Here is an 18705-nt window from a genome sequence, read left to right as displayed (position 1 = left end):
TGAGGCTTAACATTTTCTGTTTTCTCTTGAGTGAAAGCAGTTTTCTCAAATATATTTTAAACATCGGTGGAGGCTATCTTATATCATAAAAGCATTTATTAGACTTATGTAATTCCCATAGCCAGAGAACTAGGTACCTATCAGTATACATGAACTTGAGAGTTTTAGGTAAAGTTGTTTTATGTCGAGATTTCTGAGAACATTGTAAACTTTAATGTGGTATTTACTAGCATTAGTTTTCAAACTTTATGGCTTAATTTTTTCTTATACCTTGGTGGCCTCGTACTTACTATATAGACCAGGCTGGAGTTCTTCAAATTTGTAGAGAATTGCTTGCCTCTGTCTCCTGAGTACTGAAATTAAAGGCATGTGCTTCCAAACCTGGCTTCTAAGTTTTAATTCTATAATTTTTACTTTAATTTTGAAAAATTCTTAATGTTGCAAATTCTGTCTATGAATAATGGAAAAGTGGGTAAAGTTTTAAATGATCTTTCTTCCCTGGGAGATCCCTTTCTCTCCTAGCTCCCAGTGTTAAAAATTGTTAACCTTTTGGTGAGTGTATTGGACGCATTTCTTTTGTAAACTTAGTGTGTTTATTTTGGGTGGGGGTGCTAAGTGCATGTGGAGGTCAGAGGACAATTTGTGGGGCTTTTTTCTGACTTTGTGGGTTCTGGGCATAGAACTCAGTTTGTCAGTTTGGTGGCAGTTACTCTTACCTGCTGAGACATTTCATTGGCCCCTGTGTATATTCTTAATTGTAGAATCATCTGAAGAGGGTGAAGAGCAAGAGGAGGATGATGGTGAAGATGAAGAAGATGATGATGATGAAGATGGAGAAGAAGATAATCAAAAACGATACTATCTTAGGCAGAGAAAAGCAACTGTTTACTACCAAGCACCACTGGAAAGTAAGTACTGTAGTGATCTTTCAGGAGAAAGATAGATTGGTAGTACCTTACTTTTCCTGTCCTGTTCTTTCTTAAACATTTTTTATTGCACTTATCTACTCTGTGTGGGGTGTGTGTGCGCACATGCCGTGGTGCACGGGGGTGAAATCAGTTACCTTCTACTATGTGGGTCTTGTGGACTCATACTCATGTTATCAGGCAGTCTTTGTAGAATTCATCTCACCAGCCCTGATTTGTTCATTGTTGTTACTCTATTCTAAATTAGATATGAAAGGGTAGTTTATCCCATTGTTTGTCCTTCCTTCCTTCCTTTTTTGATTTTTTTCGAGACAGGGGTTATCTGTGTAACAGTCTTGGCTGTCCTGGAACTCCCTATGTAGACCAGGCTGCCCTTGAACTTACCCCCTGCCTCTGCTTCCTAAGTGCTGAGGTTAAAGGCACCACCTCTGCCTGGTTAAATATAAAAAGAGTTAAATATTGCCTTGAACAAAACAAATATTTGACCTATTTTGAGATTTTATTTTTTATCTTTTTTTTTTCTGATCTTATGTTTATAACGATAAGATGCTTTTGATTTTTGTTAATACCAAACATCAATAACTTGTGAGCTTTTATGGTCAGGGGAAGCAATATCTGTTATACATGGATAATCGTAATGACTGTATATGGCTAGTGTGTTGTGTATCTTGGTTGTCCTATATGTAATTTATACTTGTTTGTTTATGCGTGTCAGTATGAGTCCATGTACTGCACCTGCACGCAAGTGCCCATGGAGGCCAAAAGGGTGTTGAATCCCTGTAATTTGAGTTACAGGTGGTTGTACGTTACTCAGGGTGTACTGGGACTGGAACTCAGGTCTTCTCAAAGCAAGTGTTCTTTACTACTGAACTGTGTCTCCAGCCCCCTACTACATACTTTTACTATCAACCCCATAGATAAATGACATTAGTAAAATATTCTTTACATACTTACTAGCATTTTCATGGAAAGCAGCACATTTGTTAGTATTTAAAGAACAAATTTCTTAGTATATTTTACATTATATATACTCATATTTCTTTTTCTAGAACCTCGTCACCAGAGAAAGCCCAACATATTTTATAGTGGCCCAGCTTCTCCTGCAAGACCAAGATACCGACTATCTTCTACAGGACCAAGAAGTCCCTATTGTAAACGACTAAACAGGTTAAGTTCTGAAATAGTGATTGATTTGTGATACCATAATTGGCTATGTTGTGGCAAGATTCTAGAATCTTTGGATTGAGTGTATTAGGACGGAATTCTAGAATTTCATACATGGAAGAGCTCTGCTCTGCATTTAGGGCTCTAAATCCCTTTGCCAGTGACTGGTTTTGCTTTTGCTTTCATTAATAGAAAGTATTAGTAACTACTTGGTAAGATAGTTTACTCCATTGTACCACATTGAATAATAGATCTGCTTTGACTTGGTGTATATTGTAGTTTAGGCTCTATGTTAAATATTTTATAAAGATTATTTCATTTAAATTTTGCATTTAGACTGTAGCCTTTCTTTATATACTGCCACAAGCATCAACTCCCACCATGTTAAATAGTCTAAGTTATATAACTTATAGACTCAATCATGACACAGGCCACCCTTTTTTCTGGATCTGTTTTATAGTTTATTTCTCTTATATTTTTTTGGGAAAAAAAAAGTGGTCTTTTTCACTAGAGGATTTCTTTTTCTTTTATATCCCAACAGTTGTTTTCTTTCAGATTTAAGTTTACAGAGGTAACTTATACTTATTTTCCCATCTTGAGTAATATAAGATTTTCTGATAAATTAGGATAACCAGAGTTTGAGTAGTATTACATGGCTTATAAATAGCAAAGGAAACAAGAATGATACTGGTATGCGAGATACCTTTAATTTTCAGAAGTAAAACTGAAATCGTAGATTTCAGCTGTTTAAACAGCTCTCAGAATCTGTAAGTGATCTGGTCATGCGTTGGTCCTGCAAGCAGAAACTTTAAGTGTTAAGGAGTCATTTCTTTTATGAAAAATAAGTCTAATTGTGTCCTTAGGCTTTCTGATTTTGTCAGCATCATGAGTAGACATTATGACTTTATTTTTTCATCATCCCTTTCACCTAACCCTGAAGAATGAGGAGCAGGAAGGTCATTTCTCAAGATCAGTTATACTTGAAGGATTCTGCGTTTTCGGTATTCTCGTGAACACTTTAGAATGCTGTTAAAAGCTAGACCTGGTGGTTTGGTCCTCTATTCCCAGCTGGATACTAAGGCAGAGGTATTTTAAGTTGACATTAAAAGTCCTGCCTGGGCAACAGAGCAAGTTCAAGACTAGGCTAGTCAACTTAGTAAGACCATTTCAAAAATTCTTCCAAGACACATTCCCTGTGACCTATTTCCTCAGTCTAGGTTTCACTTTCTAATGGTCCATTCATTTATAAACAGACTAATCCATTGATGAGGCCAAACATTGTTATGATCTCGTTACTTCTCAATAGTTCACCATCTGGTGATAAACTTCATAGATAAGCCTTTGGGGTCAGGGTTCTTTTATTTACAAAACAATACCTTATGTTGGTCCACAAGGTTTGTTGTTTGCTTACAACTTTTACTGGTTTGTGAGATAAGCTAGAAACCACCAATAGTATTTGTCTTTTTGGAAAAGATGTAGGTTTGAATTTAAACAACATCATTGACTTATTCTGAGGTTTAAACCAGTTGAACCTCACTGACCCTGACTATAAAATAAAATGAGCCTACTACTAATGTATATTGTCCAGAATTTTAGTTAAGATTAAATGAGAAGGCTGATTGGTGTATCTCTGTGGTAGAGCATTTGCTTAACATATGCAAGGCCCTGGGATCCACACATCATAGTTGGAGAAGTAGGTGGTGAGAAATAAATATGTCAGATGGGTATATGGAAAACAGTCAGTAAATCTGACATTTCTTCAAACTGTGAAATGTGTTTTGCTTCTATGAATATATGGTAAGTTTACATATAGTGAGAATATGTTAGAGTGTTGGCAATATTACTAAATATGCAGGCTTACGCTAGATAATTTTGACTGCAGGATGTCACAGAAATGGTCTTGGGTATACAGATCATTAGCGGGTTATTTTCTTGTTTAGTCTGGCATTACAAGCCCTTACTCAAAACTCTAGAGACCATTTGTGTTTGAAATTTCAGATTTTTTGAAGAAATATTTACAAGGGTTATCATGTAACCCGTAGATGTTAGCATTCCTGTTAAAAACTATGAACAATCACAGTGAATGGTATAGAGACCATAAATTGCTTTGTGCTGTTTTATAGAGGTTTATTTTGTGTGGGGGTGTTTTGCCTGTGCATGAATCTGTTCATCTTTTGTGCAATACCTGTTGAGACTAGAGAAGTTATCAGATCCCCTGGGACTAGAGTCCAGACAGTTAAAAGCCTTTATGTGAGTACTGATAATCAAACCCAGGCCCTCCGGAAGAACTCTTAACTCTAAGGCATTTCTCCAGCCCAGTCTTTTTAAAGATAGATTCTAGACATGGGTTGTATAGATAATGTTATAAAAGATTGTGATCCTTTTGTGTCTAAAAATACTTGCTTACTCATTATATTTTAATTCACTCATTATATTTTTTTAAACATTTCTTATAGTTTATTTAACTTTTATGTGCATTGGTATGGAGGTGTCAGATCCCCTGGAACTGGATCTTCAGACAGTTGTGAGCTGCCATGTGGGTGCTGAGAATTGAACCCTGGTCCTCTGGAAGAGGAGTCAGTGCTCTTAACCACTGAGCCATCTCTCCAGCCCCCACTCATTATATTTTAACTGAGAGAAAGTTGTAGCTTCTAAGCCAATAGAATGGTTAAAGTTTTCTCAGGCAGATTTTCTTTCTTTCTGTGAGTCTTTGCAACTGTCCAAAGGCATTTTTCCTGTGTATTTGTAGAACTTGGCTTGTTATTTGCTGACTAATCTAAAAACTTAATCACATATTATTTTGTAAGAAAACTGGAGTTCCATACTATGCTTAGCAGTTAGGTGATAGAGTTGACAACATACTTTAAATAAAAGGCCATTCTTTTTTATTTTGTTTTCTATTTTTAGAGACAGGGTTTCTCTGTGTAACAGTCCTAGCTGTCCCTGGAACTAGCTAGCTCTTGTAGACCAGGCTGACCTTGAACTCAGAGATCTGCCCATCTCTGCCTCCCAAGTACTGGGATTAAAGGCATGCGCCACCACTGCCTGCTTTTTGTTTTTTGAAGATAGGGTCTTACTGTGTGCCTCTGGCTGTCCTGGAACTCACTGATCTTGAACTCAAGAGATTATCCTGTCTCTGTCTTCCCTAGTGCTGGGATTAAAGGTGTATTCCACTATTCCTGGCACCATCTTATTCTTTACTATTTCCCAGGGCTTCCTTCATGTCAAAAAAGTAAACGTTCTACTACTAAGGTATACTCTTAGACCTCATAGCATTTTATAAATGTTTAGTCTGTGCCAGTGTATGTTTATGCACATAGGAAGGTCAGGACAATTTGAGGAAGTCGGCTCTCTGCTTTCATTTTATGGGTCTCAGGAATTAAAACGCATATGTTTAGCTTTGGTGATAGGCACTCTTACCCAGTGAGCAATCTTGCTTACCCTTCTTTCTTGATAGCTTTTTTCTTTGATTAAAAGTATTTTTTTTAAAAAAAAAATACTTGTCATTTCAAAAATAGGTAATTTCTAATGTAAAACTTTATATAATATTAAACATGCATGTTCAGCCAGGCCTGATGCCACTGGCCTTTACTCTCAGCACTTGGGAAACATAGGCAGGTCGATCTCAGTTTAAGGCCCATCTGATCTACATAGTGAGTTTCATTTCAGTCAGGACTACACAGAGACCCTGTTTCAAGACTAAGAACTCACTGCCGACATTTTCTTTAATGTTAATGAACATTTGATGGTCAGCTCTAGCCTCTTGTTTTTCTTCCCTTTCTCTTGGTTGTGTCTTTACCCCAGAAATTAGCCAACAAAGCTTGCTTCATTGTTTTAGAGAAAATGTTAAATTTACACAAGTCTTTTTAGATCATTAGATATTTTTGATGCTTATGTCCTCTGCCGTTTTCCTGTTTCCCTCATCATGATTTCAGTTTCCCTGTTTAGGCGAAGGCACGCAATCCACAGTAGTGACTCTACTTCCTCTTCCTCTTCTGAAGATGAGCACTTTGAGAGGAGAAGAAAAAGGAACCGAAATAGAGCTACTAACAGGTGAGCTCAGACCCTGGTGTGGTGACTTGCACCTTTAAGTGCTTTGGGGCTTAAGAGTTCTAGGGCCAGCCTGGGCTATGTGGTAAGCCTGATCGCAACAAAAACAAAAATTTGGGAGAAGAGATGGAATGGATGTGTTATAAAACTATCAAATATATTTAAAAATAATTTTTCCTGAAAATTATATATTTATTTTGTGGCACAGGACATGTGCATACTATGGCCTGTGGAGGTCAAAGGACTTGATTTAGTTGTTTTCTCCTTCTGCTTGTGTGGGTTCCAGAAATTACTCATGTGCCAAGCTGCTGGTCCTCAGATACCTTTTTATATGACGAGAAAGTAGTATAATTTATGAATAAGTACAGCCTAACTGATTAAAATGTTGCACCAGAGGTTAACACAAAGCAAACTGCCTAACTAGAAATATCTATAGTTAAGACAAATGACAGAATAGAACATATGGTTACAGTTTTGTTTTTTTCTATACCAGTATATTAGATCTTTTTTTTTTTTTGTCCTAAAGCACAAATCCACACTTATTTATATACTTTTCATTAGTTTAAATCTGTCAGGGTTCAGTATCACACACATGTAAGAAGGTTGCATCAGAATTTGGCAGGTATCATGCCAATGGGTTTACATAAGCCCAAGTTACCTTACCCAAGATTACTGCTTTTGCTCAGTTTGACTCCAGGAACCATGTTTTATTTTTGGCTTTATACACATTAGCACATCTCTTGCCTAAGTAGAATCATTTTCATCTCAGGCATAAACACCTTCAGCTTTAAAAGGAGCCATATGTTCTTTTTGATTCTAGAGCCCTTAGAGCCCACAAAAAATGGCCTTGTACCACAGCCTTTCAGATATATTTGCCTTTAGAAGTCCTGATCCCAGCAGGTCTCTGCAGACCCCAAGGTGGTAAAGGGGATTGTAATAGATTTTAATATTAACTTGGTGAACATTAGCTTGGGGGAATAATTTTTTTTCATTTAAAATTTTTTAAACAAATTGGAAATTTTTTAATTGAAACTGAAAGATTATTTTCAATTGTAGTAAGTCCACATTCTCACCAATTCAAGGATTGTTCTCATTTATAGCTAGGTGGGTAGGTATGAATACAATATTGAATTCTAATAATAAAGTATTTTCTTTTTTTAATATTTATTTATTTATTGTGTATACAATGTTCTTTCTGCGTGTATGCCTGAAGGCCAGAAGAGGGCACCAGACCTCATTACAGATGATTGTGAGCCACCATGTGGTTGCTGGGAATTGAACTCAGGACCTTTGGAAGAGCAGGCAATGCTCTTAACCGCTGAGCCATCTCTCCAGCCCATCATAATAAAGTATTTTCAAGCAGAAAGTAATGTTTGAATCAGGAGGGTTGGGTTGTTTGGTTGATTATTGTTCTTGAGACAAGGTCTAACATAACTCAGGCTGGCCTAGAACTTATTTTATGTCATTTAGGAGCTTGAACTCCTGATTTTCCAAGTGCTGGGATTGCAGGCACCTACCATCATGCCATATAGCAACCACGTGTTTGTGTAGAATCTGAATGAAGGTTGACACTGGGCGGGTTCCATAGTCAGTCTCCACTTTGTGTTTTGAGACAGGGTCTCTCACTGAACAGGGGCTCAGTCTTGGGGCTAGTCTGGCTAACTAGCTTGCTCTGGGGATCCTGAGATTATGGTGGGCCTGCCATCTCTACCCAGATTCTATATATTTCGGAGTTTGCTAAACTCCTGTCCTCCATTTTGGCAACAAGTACTTTACTTACTGAGCCATTTTCCCCAACCCCAAACATTTTTAAAGAAGAAAAATAATAATTGTGATATGTAATTTAGGGAAGAGATGATCTGATGTGTGACTTTTTATATATATGTTTGTGTTTGTGTGTGTATTTGTGCATGTGTGTGCATGTGTTTTTTTAATAGGTGCCTTCCACTGAATTTTCGGAAAGATGAAATAAGAGGGATTTATAAAGATCGAATGAAAATTGGAGCAAACCTTGCTGATGTTGATCCAATGCAACTAGATTCTTCAGTGAGTATTTTAAAATTTGTGCTTAACTTGAGGTGTAATTTTCTTCACTTTACTTTTGTTTTAAATTTTTTTAAAAAAAGATTTTTTTTCTTATCAGGAACTTAAATCTTTATACATTTTAAAAACAAATTTTGGGGAGTTGGAGAGATGGCTCAGCCTTTTTAGCATTTTTTGCTCTTGCAGAGGACCTGAGTTTGATTCCCAACTTACACATGGTGACATACAAAATAAACATTTTTTTTAAAAATTGGAAATACTACAGTTAATCAGTTGATTGTGAGATAATAGGGCAGTGTTTTAATTTTAACTCAGATCTGTGTCCTATTTCATTCCAGGTACGATTTGATAGTGTTGGTGGCCTGTCCAATCATATTGCAGCACTAAAAGAGATGGTGGTGTTTCCTTTACTTTATCCAGAAGTCTTTGAGAAGTTTAAAATTCAACCACCAAGGTAGCCTAAATGTGCTTTTTCTTGTGGCCATAATGTGTGTGTGCTACTGTTGCTTCTCTGACTTCTTACAGCTTTACAGATTTTACTTAAATTTTGCATGTGTGAGAGATGTAAGTGGATGTGTAGGTGCAGGTGCACATGCACGCATATGGAGGCCAGAGGCAGATGTCAGGTGTCTGCTCTGATACTTGCCACCTTATTCCTTTGAGACAGGCTCTCACTGAATCTGGAGCTAGACTGCCAACCAGCATGCTCTAGCAGTACTTTTATCCCATCTCCCACAACACTGGTATCACAGGTGTACACATAACCTCAACCAGCTTTCTGCATGTGTGTGTTCTGGGAATTTGAACTGAGATGCTCAAACTTATGTAGCCAGCACTTTTACTGGTTACGTCATTCCCCCGTCCTCTTAAACTTTTTGCTGATTAACCCCTTTTAATGTGCTAGTTCCTAGTTTCCCTTTTAAAATTAATTTTATTTGTGTGCCACCTGTGTGGGAGGTGCCTGTGGACGCCAGAAGTCATTGTGTTGCTAGAGCTGGAGTTACAGACTGCTTGTGAGCCACCAGACTTGAATGCTGGGAGCTGGTCTTCTGGAAGAGCATCAAGTGCCCCTAATCACAAGCCTGGCAGCCTGAGTTTGATCCCTAAAACCATTGTAAAGGTGGAAAGAGAGAACTAGCTCTACAGAGTCGTCTTCTAGTCACACATATAATTACTAATATGTTTTTAAACCAATACACACCAATTTTCTGTATGTTTCTCTTTGAAATACTATCTCCTCCATTACGAAATCAAGAGAGAATTATATGATTGTGTTTCTTGATTATATATGCAAGGTAATATAATATATGTATGATGTGCATGATCCAGTAGTAAAGGACAATGTTTTTAAAAAGGTTTTATTTAGTTTCTGATTAATCTTATTGTATTGTTATTAACTCCCAAAGTTTTAACCTGTACTTTCTTTGTATAGTGAAACTGCTTCAATTGTTTAATATTTTTAATTAACTAAAGTGGTTATGAGAGTGATTTTTAATTTTTGTTTCAGTAGTCTACCTTTTAATTTAATACTAAAAGTGTTTAATGTGTTTTACAGAGGTTGCTTGTTTTATGGTCCACCTGGAACTGGAAAGACATTGGTTGCTAGAGCACTTGCCAATGAGTGCAGTCAAGGGGATAAAAGAGTGGCATTTTTCATGAGGAAGGGTGCTGATTGTCTGAGTAAATGGGTTGGAGAATCGGAAAGACAGCTGCGATTGCTATTTGATCAGGTATGATATTAAAATTGACCTATATAGATTTTAATCTACAGATTCAAGTGTATGAGGATTTTATTTTCTTTTTTAATGGAAGAAGGTTTACTCTGGACTTACCATAGACTTACCATTCCAGAGGGATAAGAGTCCATCATGGTGGGGAGGCACAGCAGCAAGTAGCAGGCATGGTGGCAGGAATAGGAAGCTGGGAGTTCATATCTTAAAAATTCTCTCTTGGATTGGTCCCGCTCCTTGTATGTAGTTCCCTTTATCAGATGTCACAGCTCTGGCATCTCTAACATTTTGGGGTATCCAAAATGTTACAACCTTGGCTTCAGTTTCAAAAGGTGGTCTTTCAGCCTCTTGCCCTCTGAGGGAACTCCCAGGAACTCCCCTGCCACGTTTCCTGGTCTCAGCTGCTCTGACATTATAGAGTAAGGATCCATGACCCCTCCCCTCTGGTCTTGCACCCTTCTTGCCTCTGAAGCTAGCACCACATAGACAGTACTGCCAAGTTTGACTGCCAACTTGAAATGCCATCTTGAATCACATTAGCAGCAATGTCTTTACTCTTTTTTTTTTTTGTAGTGTCAATATTTCTTAATGCTGACCTACAGCAAACAACTTTATATAGAGATAGGAGTAATTGAATTTTAGTTCTTAGAAGTATTAGAGCTCATACCTAGTAAAGGAGGAGAAATAATCTCCTCCTGAGGAATTTAATGGTAATAAATTATTTTACAGTATGGAAACTGAATGTAATTCTTTCCTAGAATAGCTTTCAGTTTCATATGCCAGCTTGTATTGAAGGTACATCGTAAAATAATGCATTCTGCTCTACTGGGGCGTACTGCTGAAGGGGATTTTGTTTTTGTTTTTGCTTTTAAGGCATGATCTATGTAGCCCTTGGCTGTCCTGAAACTCATTATGTAGATAGACCAGGCTAGACTTGAAATCAGAGCTCTGCTTCCCAAATGCTGGGATTAAAGATGTGCCACCACCATGCCTGACACTGACAATCTTTTTGAACACCTTTTTAGAGCTAAGTTTTCATTTCGTTTTACTAAGATTCTTTTTTTAAATTTGGCATTTTATTGAGTGATATTTTTCTACCTTACATAGAGGGAGAGTGTTACTATCCTCCATTATTTGTCTTTATAGACAGTGATGAAGTTTTTTCTGTATGTCCAGTAACTATAGCTGTATGAAATCTAAGATACTTAACTACTAGAATATTTTGGATGTTTTCAGAAGAAAATGCAAATAAGATTATGTTAATATAATGTATATATGTAAAGTTCTAAAAACTGTTTTTGAGATTTATATCAGTCTTATAAAATAGTTATGCATGACATTCTGGTAAGCAAGACTGAATGAAAATAGATTGAAAAGGGTATGTGTATATATATTCTGATTTGTAAATTATATGTTCTTTGCAAATTTGAATGAAAATAGATTAAAATGTTGACACAGGACTCCTGAACCCTCTTTTAGGCCTATCAGATGCGCCCAGCAATTATTTTCTTTGATGAAATAGATGGTTTGGCTCCAGTACGATCTAGCAGGCAAGATCAGATTCACAGGTAAAACGTGACTGATTTGTGTTGCTGTTATATGAAAGATAAGTATTAAATGGTGAAAGAAACCCAAATGCATACATATATTTAAAGTGAGCCTATTCTGAAAATCAGGTTGTTATCAATAGTTTTAACATCTTGGTTATAGAAGATATGACTTAAAACCCAAATATATTCACAGGCCATTGGTCAGAATAAGGCTGTGATATAGAATGTGGCTGATGAAGCCAGTTATTTGTAGTTCTAGCCTGTCTACGATTAGACCTAATAATTCGATTTTCTTTCTCAAGTTTTATGCTCAAGTATTTAAATATCTTAAATGTTGCAAACTAGTGCAGATGCTGTCCTTTTTAAACTTCCTTCAGTACTGGGGACTATTCCGGGGCCTTAAGCTTGCTGTTCAAGTGCTTTACCACTGAGATATATTCCCAGTCCTCAGGTGTCTTTTAGTCACTGTTGCTGTGAAGAGACACCATGACCGAAGCAACTTTTATTAAGGAAGGCATTTAATTTTGGGGACTTGCTTATAGTTCCAGAGGTTAGTCTTTTATGGCAAGGAACATGATGGTGTGCAATCAGGCACTGGATCCACAAGCAGCAGGTAGAAAGTGACTGATTCTTGGATGGACTTTGGAAACTCCAAAGCCCACTTCCTTCAACAAGGCCACACCTCCTAATCCTTCTAAACCTTTCAAACAGTTCTACTTCCTGGTGACTTAAACATTCAGATATATGAATCTATGGAGGCCATTCTTATTCAAATCACCACAGGTGGCATCTGAAAGGGTCTAGACTGAACCAGGCATTGAGAGGAGACCCAGGGAGAGACTGGAGAGAGGGCCAAGAGAACTATGCCCCAAATGGTTTTTAAGGGGATACCTGGGCTAAATAAAAATATCTCCTAGAATAATTCTGCTGATTTAAGATAAGAATACCAAACCTCATTTTAAAGATAAGGAAAAAAAAATGAGCTACATGTGGTGGTGCAAACCTTTAATCCCATCACTCAAGAGGCAGAGGCAGGTAGATGGATCTCTGGGTTCAAGGCCAGCCTGGTCTACAAACTGAGTTCCAGGAGAGCCAGGGATATGTAGAGAAACCTTGTCTTGAAAACAAAGCAAACGATAGAAAAGTTGTACTTTTTGAATGAAAATAAGGACATGACTGCTCCTGTGTATGATTGAGAAGGGTTGTATTGTAGATATGAGGGAGAATTCAGCCAGAGGTCCAAACTGAACCAGGCTGTAAGAGGAGAGATGGGGAGAATGAGCGAGGGACAGAGAAAAAGGGCCAAGAGGCCAAAAGAACCATGTCCCAAAATGAGAAGGACTAGGAGGGGCCATAGGTAGTAAGTGAGACTAGATTTAGCCAGGGTTTCTTTGGGGCCTGACACTTTTTCTCCAGTATTAGAAGAGAACCTACAAATATACCAACTCTTAGAAGTGTTAGGAGTGAACCCAGGGCCTCAAACATATTATGCAGAGAAACTGAACCACATTTCCCAGCCATAAGTTATTTTCAGTTCCAAGTCAGCTTTAGTTTTTCAGAGCTTCTTTTCAAATGGTATCACAATTTGCATGTGATTGCCCATTTTTTTGAGATACCCTAAACCACATTGCATGTCTTCAAATACATCAGTAGTTTTATATATAATGTAGGAGATGAGCAAGATTTAATCATGTAGTTAATAGGTAGGTTTTGCTTTTCTAATACCAGATAGATAGATAGATAGATAGATAGATAGATAGATAGATAACTGGCCTTAATGACAGTTTATTGCTATGTTAACTGATTATTTTAAATGACATGATAGATTTTATTTGTGAATTCTTTTTAGTAATCATATGAACTTTATATAAAACATTATCCACTGTTTTTATTGTGTTGGGAGAAACATTTAATAGTCCTATAGTTTACAATTAAGTGAATTGAGTACTATATTTTGAGGTAGTTTTATAAAAAGATCAGATAAGTTTTAACTAAAAAATAGAGTAATTTTAACAAGTAGGAATATTTCATTTCAAATACTTACATGCATATTTTAACGGAAATTTAGTATTTGAATTTTCCTTTCTCAAAAGCTCAAAAATTTGCAGTAAACATTTCTAGGTTTTATATTTTTTTTTAAAGAATTTAGTACATTAAAGACAAAACTATCTAGGCATAATAGTGCACACCTTCAAATGTGCAAGCCGTAGGTGCAAGTTTGAGACCAGCCCTGATTTAAAGTAAAGAAAAAAAATCAAACTTTTGTGCCTTAACATGTAGGACATTACAAGTAAGTATTTGAATGATGTTAGGAAGTAAGACTTTCATGAGTATAAAATTCCAAGCATTAGATCCTGCAAAGATGACGGAATATGCACTCAAGGCATAAGAGTAATTTGTAGTTGATCCCTGGAACTCACAGTAGAAGGAGATAACAGACTGACTTCCATGGGTTCTGTAGCATGCACACACACACAGTACTTGTTTGTTTTTTAAAAAGATTTTTAAGATAATGTGTGTGAGTAGTATATGTTGTGTGTGTGTGCCAGCAGAAGCCACAGTTGTTGGGTCTTCTGGAGCTGGAGTTACATACAGGCTTGTTATAAGCTACCTGGTATGGTTATTAGGAATTGAACCAGGGTTTTCTGGAAGAGCAATATGTTTTTAACCACTGTGCCGTCTCTCCAGCCCTCAGTTTTTTATTTATATTTAAAATATTAATAATTAGAACACCAAATTTTAGCAAGGCCATATCTGGTATCAAATGCCTGCAGTGCCAGTACTCTGAAGGCTAAAGCAAGAAGGTTGCCATAAATTCAAGGTCGTCTTAGACTGCTACATTGTGAGTTTGAGGCCAGACTCAGTTGCAAAGCAAGATGTCGTCTCAAACCAAAAGATCCCCCCCTCTTTTTAATCTGAAATAACAGGAACTCAATATGAATTTTCTATTACTAAGGAAAAAAGTAACTGAATGCTAAGATGGCTTGAGAACACTGTTATAATAGCAGGTTAGAACAGATTGCAGCACTGAAAAAGGAAAGCTGAGGAGTTAAATCTTGGGAGGGTTCCAGTTAGCTGATGTAGGACAATTTATATCAAAAATAATGACTGTAAAAGTTTACAGAAAAAAAACTTTAAAAAACAAATTTTGTTCAGTTCAGTTGATCACCTCTATTGTTGCCTCTTCACCAACTGTTACTCTGAAAATTGAAGCAAACATTTCTTATCTTACACATATTATAATTTGGGGTAATTCAATAGTTGAAATAATATTAGTTAATAAATTTGAAGGGAGCCAGGCATAGTGGCACAAACCTGTAATTTCAGTGCTTGGAATTTAGAGGAAGATCAGGAGTTCAAAGCCAGACTTGGTTAGATCAAGCACTGACTCTGTCAGTGCTTCTTGCCACACCCCTATCCCAAATATAAAATCAGGGAAATAGATGTGGGAAACAACCTCATGAAACTGGTCTTAAGTGAGAAACTGATAGCATGTACCTGCCACAGCAATTGAGTAGAAATCACAGCCTATGAGACATTTAACCTGCACCAACTAAGCTTCTGGGGTCTCTGTATTGTTTTACAAGAGAATATGAAAGAACAGTAAGTTGAAATGACCCCATCAGCAAGCAGTCAGCCCAATCCAGAACATAGAAAGCAAATTTTAGGCCACAAATGACTTTAATTTTTCAACAAAAAATGGTGTGGAGGAGGGGAACATAAAATGCTATGGATTTGAGGTACAAATGGCCACACGCGGTATTTGGGTCTTACGGATCTTGAATTGAACAAATCAAGCATGAAAGATACTTTTAGGGGTTTGGGGTATAACTCAGTGATGTAGAGCTTGCCTAAATTCACAGGGCAAGAGGATGGATCCTCACTACTGCAAAAGTTAGGGGGTAACTGAAAAAACTGGGTATTAGATGATGCAAGAGTATTGTTACTCACTTTGGGGTAAAAGGTTACTTTCATGAAGTACTTACATAAAATGTATCAGGTTGTTCTTACTCTTGTATTGCCTGTGCTTTTAGCAAGATATTATCAATGAGCTACATCAACAGATGCCTATGCTTTTTGATGATCTTTTTTATTAATTTTTTTTAAAAAAACCTATCTTTTTGTATTTTACATACCAATCTCAGTTCCCACTCACTCCCCTCCTCCTGCTCCCTTCACCTACCTCCTATCCACTTCTTAGAGGGTAAGGCTTCCAATGGGAAGTCAACAAAGCCTAGCACATTGCTTTGAGGCAAGACTAAGGCCCTCCCCACTCTATCTAGGTTGAACAAGGTATCCCTTCAAATTCCCCTACAATGGGCTCCAAAAAGCCATTACAGCCAGTAGGGATAAATCTTGGTCTCACTGCCAGTGACCCCAAAGTATGCCCCAGCCATACAACTGTCACCCACATTCAGAGGGCCTAGTTTGTTCCTATGCTGGCTCCCTCACGGTCGGACCAGAGTCTGTGAGCTCCCACAGACTTAGATAAGCTGTTTCAGTGGGTATCATGGTCTTTACCCCTTTGCTCATATTATCACTCTTACCTCTCTTTGACTGGACTTTGGGAACTCAGCCCAGTGTTCTGCTATAGATCTCTGTACCTGCTTCCTTCAGTTCCTGGATGAAGGTTTTATGATGACATTTAAGATACTCATCAGTCAGACTACAGGGCAAGGCCAGTTCGGGCCCCCTCTCCACAATTGCTTAGGGTCTTAGCTGGGATCATCCTTGTGGACTCCTGGGAATTTCTCTAGTGCCAGGTTTCTTGCTAGCCCCATAATGACTCCTTCAATCAAGGTTGCTTTCTATCAGAAATTATAAGCAAGTTTGCCACACTCATCCTGGCTATTGAGTGTGTTCTGGGGATCTAAACTCCAATTCTTAACCTTGCAAAGCAAGCACTATAACTACTGAGCCATCCCCTCAGCCCTCATTAGTTTTGAGACAGATTCTCTCACTGCTTGGCTAGATTAACTGGTGAGCCAGTGAGCTTTGGTGATTCACTTATCTTTTTTATTTATTTATTTATTTATGATGTATACAATATTCTGTGTGTGCCTGAAGGCCAGAAGAGGGCACCAGACCTCATTACAGATGGTTGTGAGCCTCCATGTGGTTGCTGGGGATTGAACTCAGGACCTTTGGAAGAGCAGGCAATGCTCTTAACCACTGAGCCATCTCTCCAGCCCTTCACTTATCTTTTGTTTCACAATGCTGAGGCCATAAACATTCTCAGTGATACCTGACTTCTATATGGGTTTTTTTAAGGAAAATTTGAACTCTTGGTCCTCTTTCTCAGCAAGGGTTCTTAAACCCTTGAGCCATCTCTCTAGTTTCCCTGTGTTTTGTTTTCCATTGAAAAGTAGCTAGGTCCCATAAGAAAATTCCTTTGCATGTTTGTACATTAAACCTTACCAAAAGAAATATTTCTGAGTAATAGACTCTTTGTTCATAACGCTAATTTATTTTCTTATTTTTATGTTTAGTTCTATTGTTTCAACACTGTTAGCTCTTATGGATGGTTTGGACAGCAGAGGAGAAATTGTAGTCATTGGAGCTACCAACAGACTAGATTCCATAGACCCTGCGTTACGAAGGCCTGGTCGATTTGACAGAGAATTCCTTTTTAGTCTACCTGATAAAGACGTAAGAAAGTTTTAAATACTTTTTATTTTTAATGATTTTGTACAATTACATCCCTTTTTATGATGGGTAGGGAAATAGGCAGGGAGTGTTTGTGCCACAGTGCAGGTGTGAAAATCAGAAAACAACTTGGAGTCAATTTTCTCCCTGTACTGTGTGGGTTCGGTGGGTAGAACTCAGCTCATCAAGTTTGGTTACAAGTGCCGTAATCCGCTGAGCTGTTTTCTACTCCCACTAACAAGTTTTTTTGTTGTTGTTATTTAAAGATTTTATTTATTTATTATGTATGCAGTGTTCTGTCTGCATGTTTGCCTGCATCCCATAAGAGGGCTCTAGATCTCATTACAGATGGTTGTGAGCCTCCATGTGGTTGCTGGGGATTGTACTCAGGACCTGGAAGAGCGGCCAGTGCTCTTAACTGCTAAACCATCTCTCCAGCCCAACAAGTTTTGATACAGTAAAAACTTGAAGACTTTACTTTGATGTCATGATTGTTCAAAAGAAGTCAGTAGAAGTCATTTATTTTCTTTAAGCATATCTCCCTTCCTGACTGCTCTTAAAATTGTTTTAAGTTAAACATATCCTTCCATTTTAGTAGCTTAATTAGTCCTTAGCCAGCTCATTAGCTGTGACTTTTTCCTGAACACCCTTGTACTGCAATAATTAGGCTAAAGCCATTTAATGCTTTTGAGAAGCTTATAATAAAATATGAGTAGGGCTGTAGTAATGGCTGGGGGTTAAGAGTGCTTTCTTTGTCAGAGGACCCAAGTTAGGTCCCCAACACCTGCTTCAGGTGGCCTGGGACCACCTGTAACTCCAGCTGGGGAATACAACACCCTCTTGAATCTAAAAGCACCTGTACTCAGGTACACATACCCACTTACAGACAAATTAGAATTGAAAAAATATATATTCTTAACAAAGAAACTGAGTAGGGTTGTCAGTATTCTTAATACTTAATGTACTCCAGAATGAGCAATATTTTGTTTTATTTTTAAATTTACATAAATGATGAATATAACTTGGGCACATTACTTGGAAATCTGCTTAATTTTGTTAAATGCTTACAGGTTCATCTTTTTCCTCGTTTTTGTGGTCTTATACTTATATTAGGTCTTGGTTACTTTAACTTAACTTCATTATCGGTATGAAAAATTAAAATTAGAGTTTTTTTCCCCCACAGGCTCGAAAGGAGATTCTGAAGATTCATACAAGAGATTGGAATCCTAAACCACTGGATATATTTCTAGAAGAATTAGCAGAAAACTGCGTTGGTAAATATTGTTTTGAGGACATGTGAAAAATGTTGTGTTCATTTCAAAGATGGAACAAATTGGGTCTTGCCTTGAAGTTTAGGTTTATTTATTTATTTAATATTTATTTATGTATTATGTATACAATATTCTGTCTGTGTGTATGCCTGCAGACCAGAAGAGGGCACCAGACCCCATTACAGATGGTTGTGAGCCACCATGTGGTTGCTGGGACTTAAACTCAGGACCTTTGGAAGAGCAGGCAATGCTCTTAACCTCTGAGCCATCTCTCCAGCCCTGAAGTTTAGATTTAAAAGACTGAGGAGATGACCTAGTGGATAAA

General features: G+C 37.5%; 1 protein-coding gene across 1 annotated transcript in view; it reads left to right on the top strand.

Moving 5' to 3' along the window:
- Atad2 (ATPase family AAA domain containing 2) overlaps positions 1 to 18705 on the top strand; it is a 44462-nt gene that overhangs the window by 10593 nt on the left and 15164 nt on the right. Inside the window, exons 7-15 of the mRNA XM_048457099.3 lie at positions 762 to 908; positions 1976 to 2093; positions 6039 to 6143; positions 8078 to 8186; positions 8522 to 8637; positions 9739 to 9913; positions 11393 to 11481; positions 16953 to 17112; positions 18293 to 18383. Coding sequence (XP_048313056.3) covers positions 762 to 908; positions 1976 to 2093; positions 6039 to 6143; positions 8078 to 8186; positions 8522 to 8637; positions 9739 to 9913; positions 11393 to 11481; positions 16953 to 17112; positions 18293 to 18383 — 1110 coding nt within the window. The remainder of the gene's footprint in view (positions 1 to 761; positions 909 to 1975; positions 2094 to 6038; positions 6144 to 8077; positions 8187 to 8521; positions 8638 to 9738; positions 9914 to 11392; positions 11482 to 16952; positions 17113 to 18292; positions 18384 to 18705) is intronic.

This window comes from Myodes glareolus, chromosome 19, assembly GCF_982192425.1.
Source record: "Myodes glareolus chromosome 19, mMyoGla1.1, whole genome shotgun sequence".
Lineage (NCBI taxonomy): Eukaryota > Metazoa > Chordata > Mammalia > Rodentia > Cricetidae > Myodes > Myodes glareolus.
The sequence above is the reverse complement of the archived record's forward strand: the minus strand, read 5'-3'. Positions and strand labels throughout refer to the sequence as shown.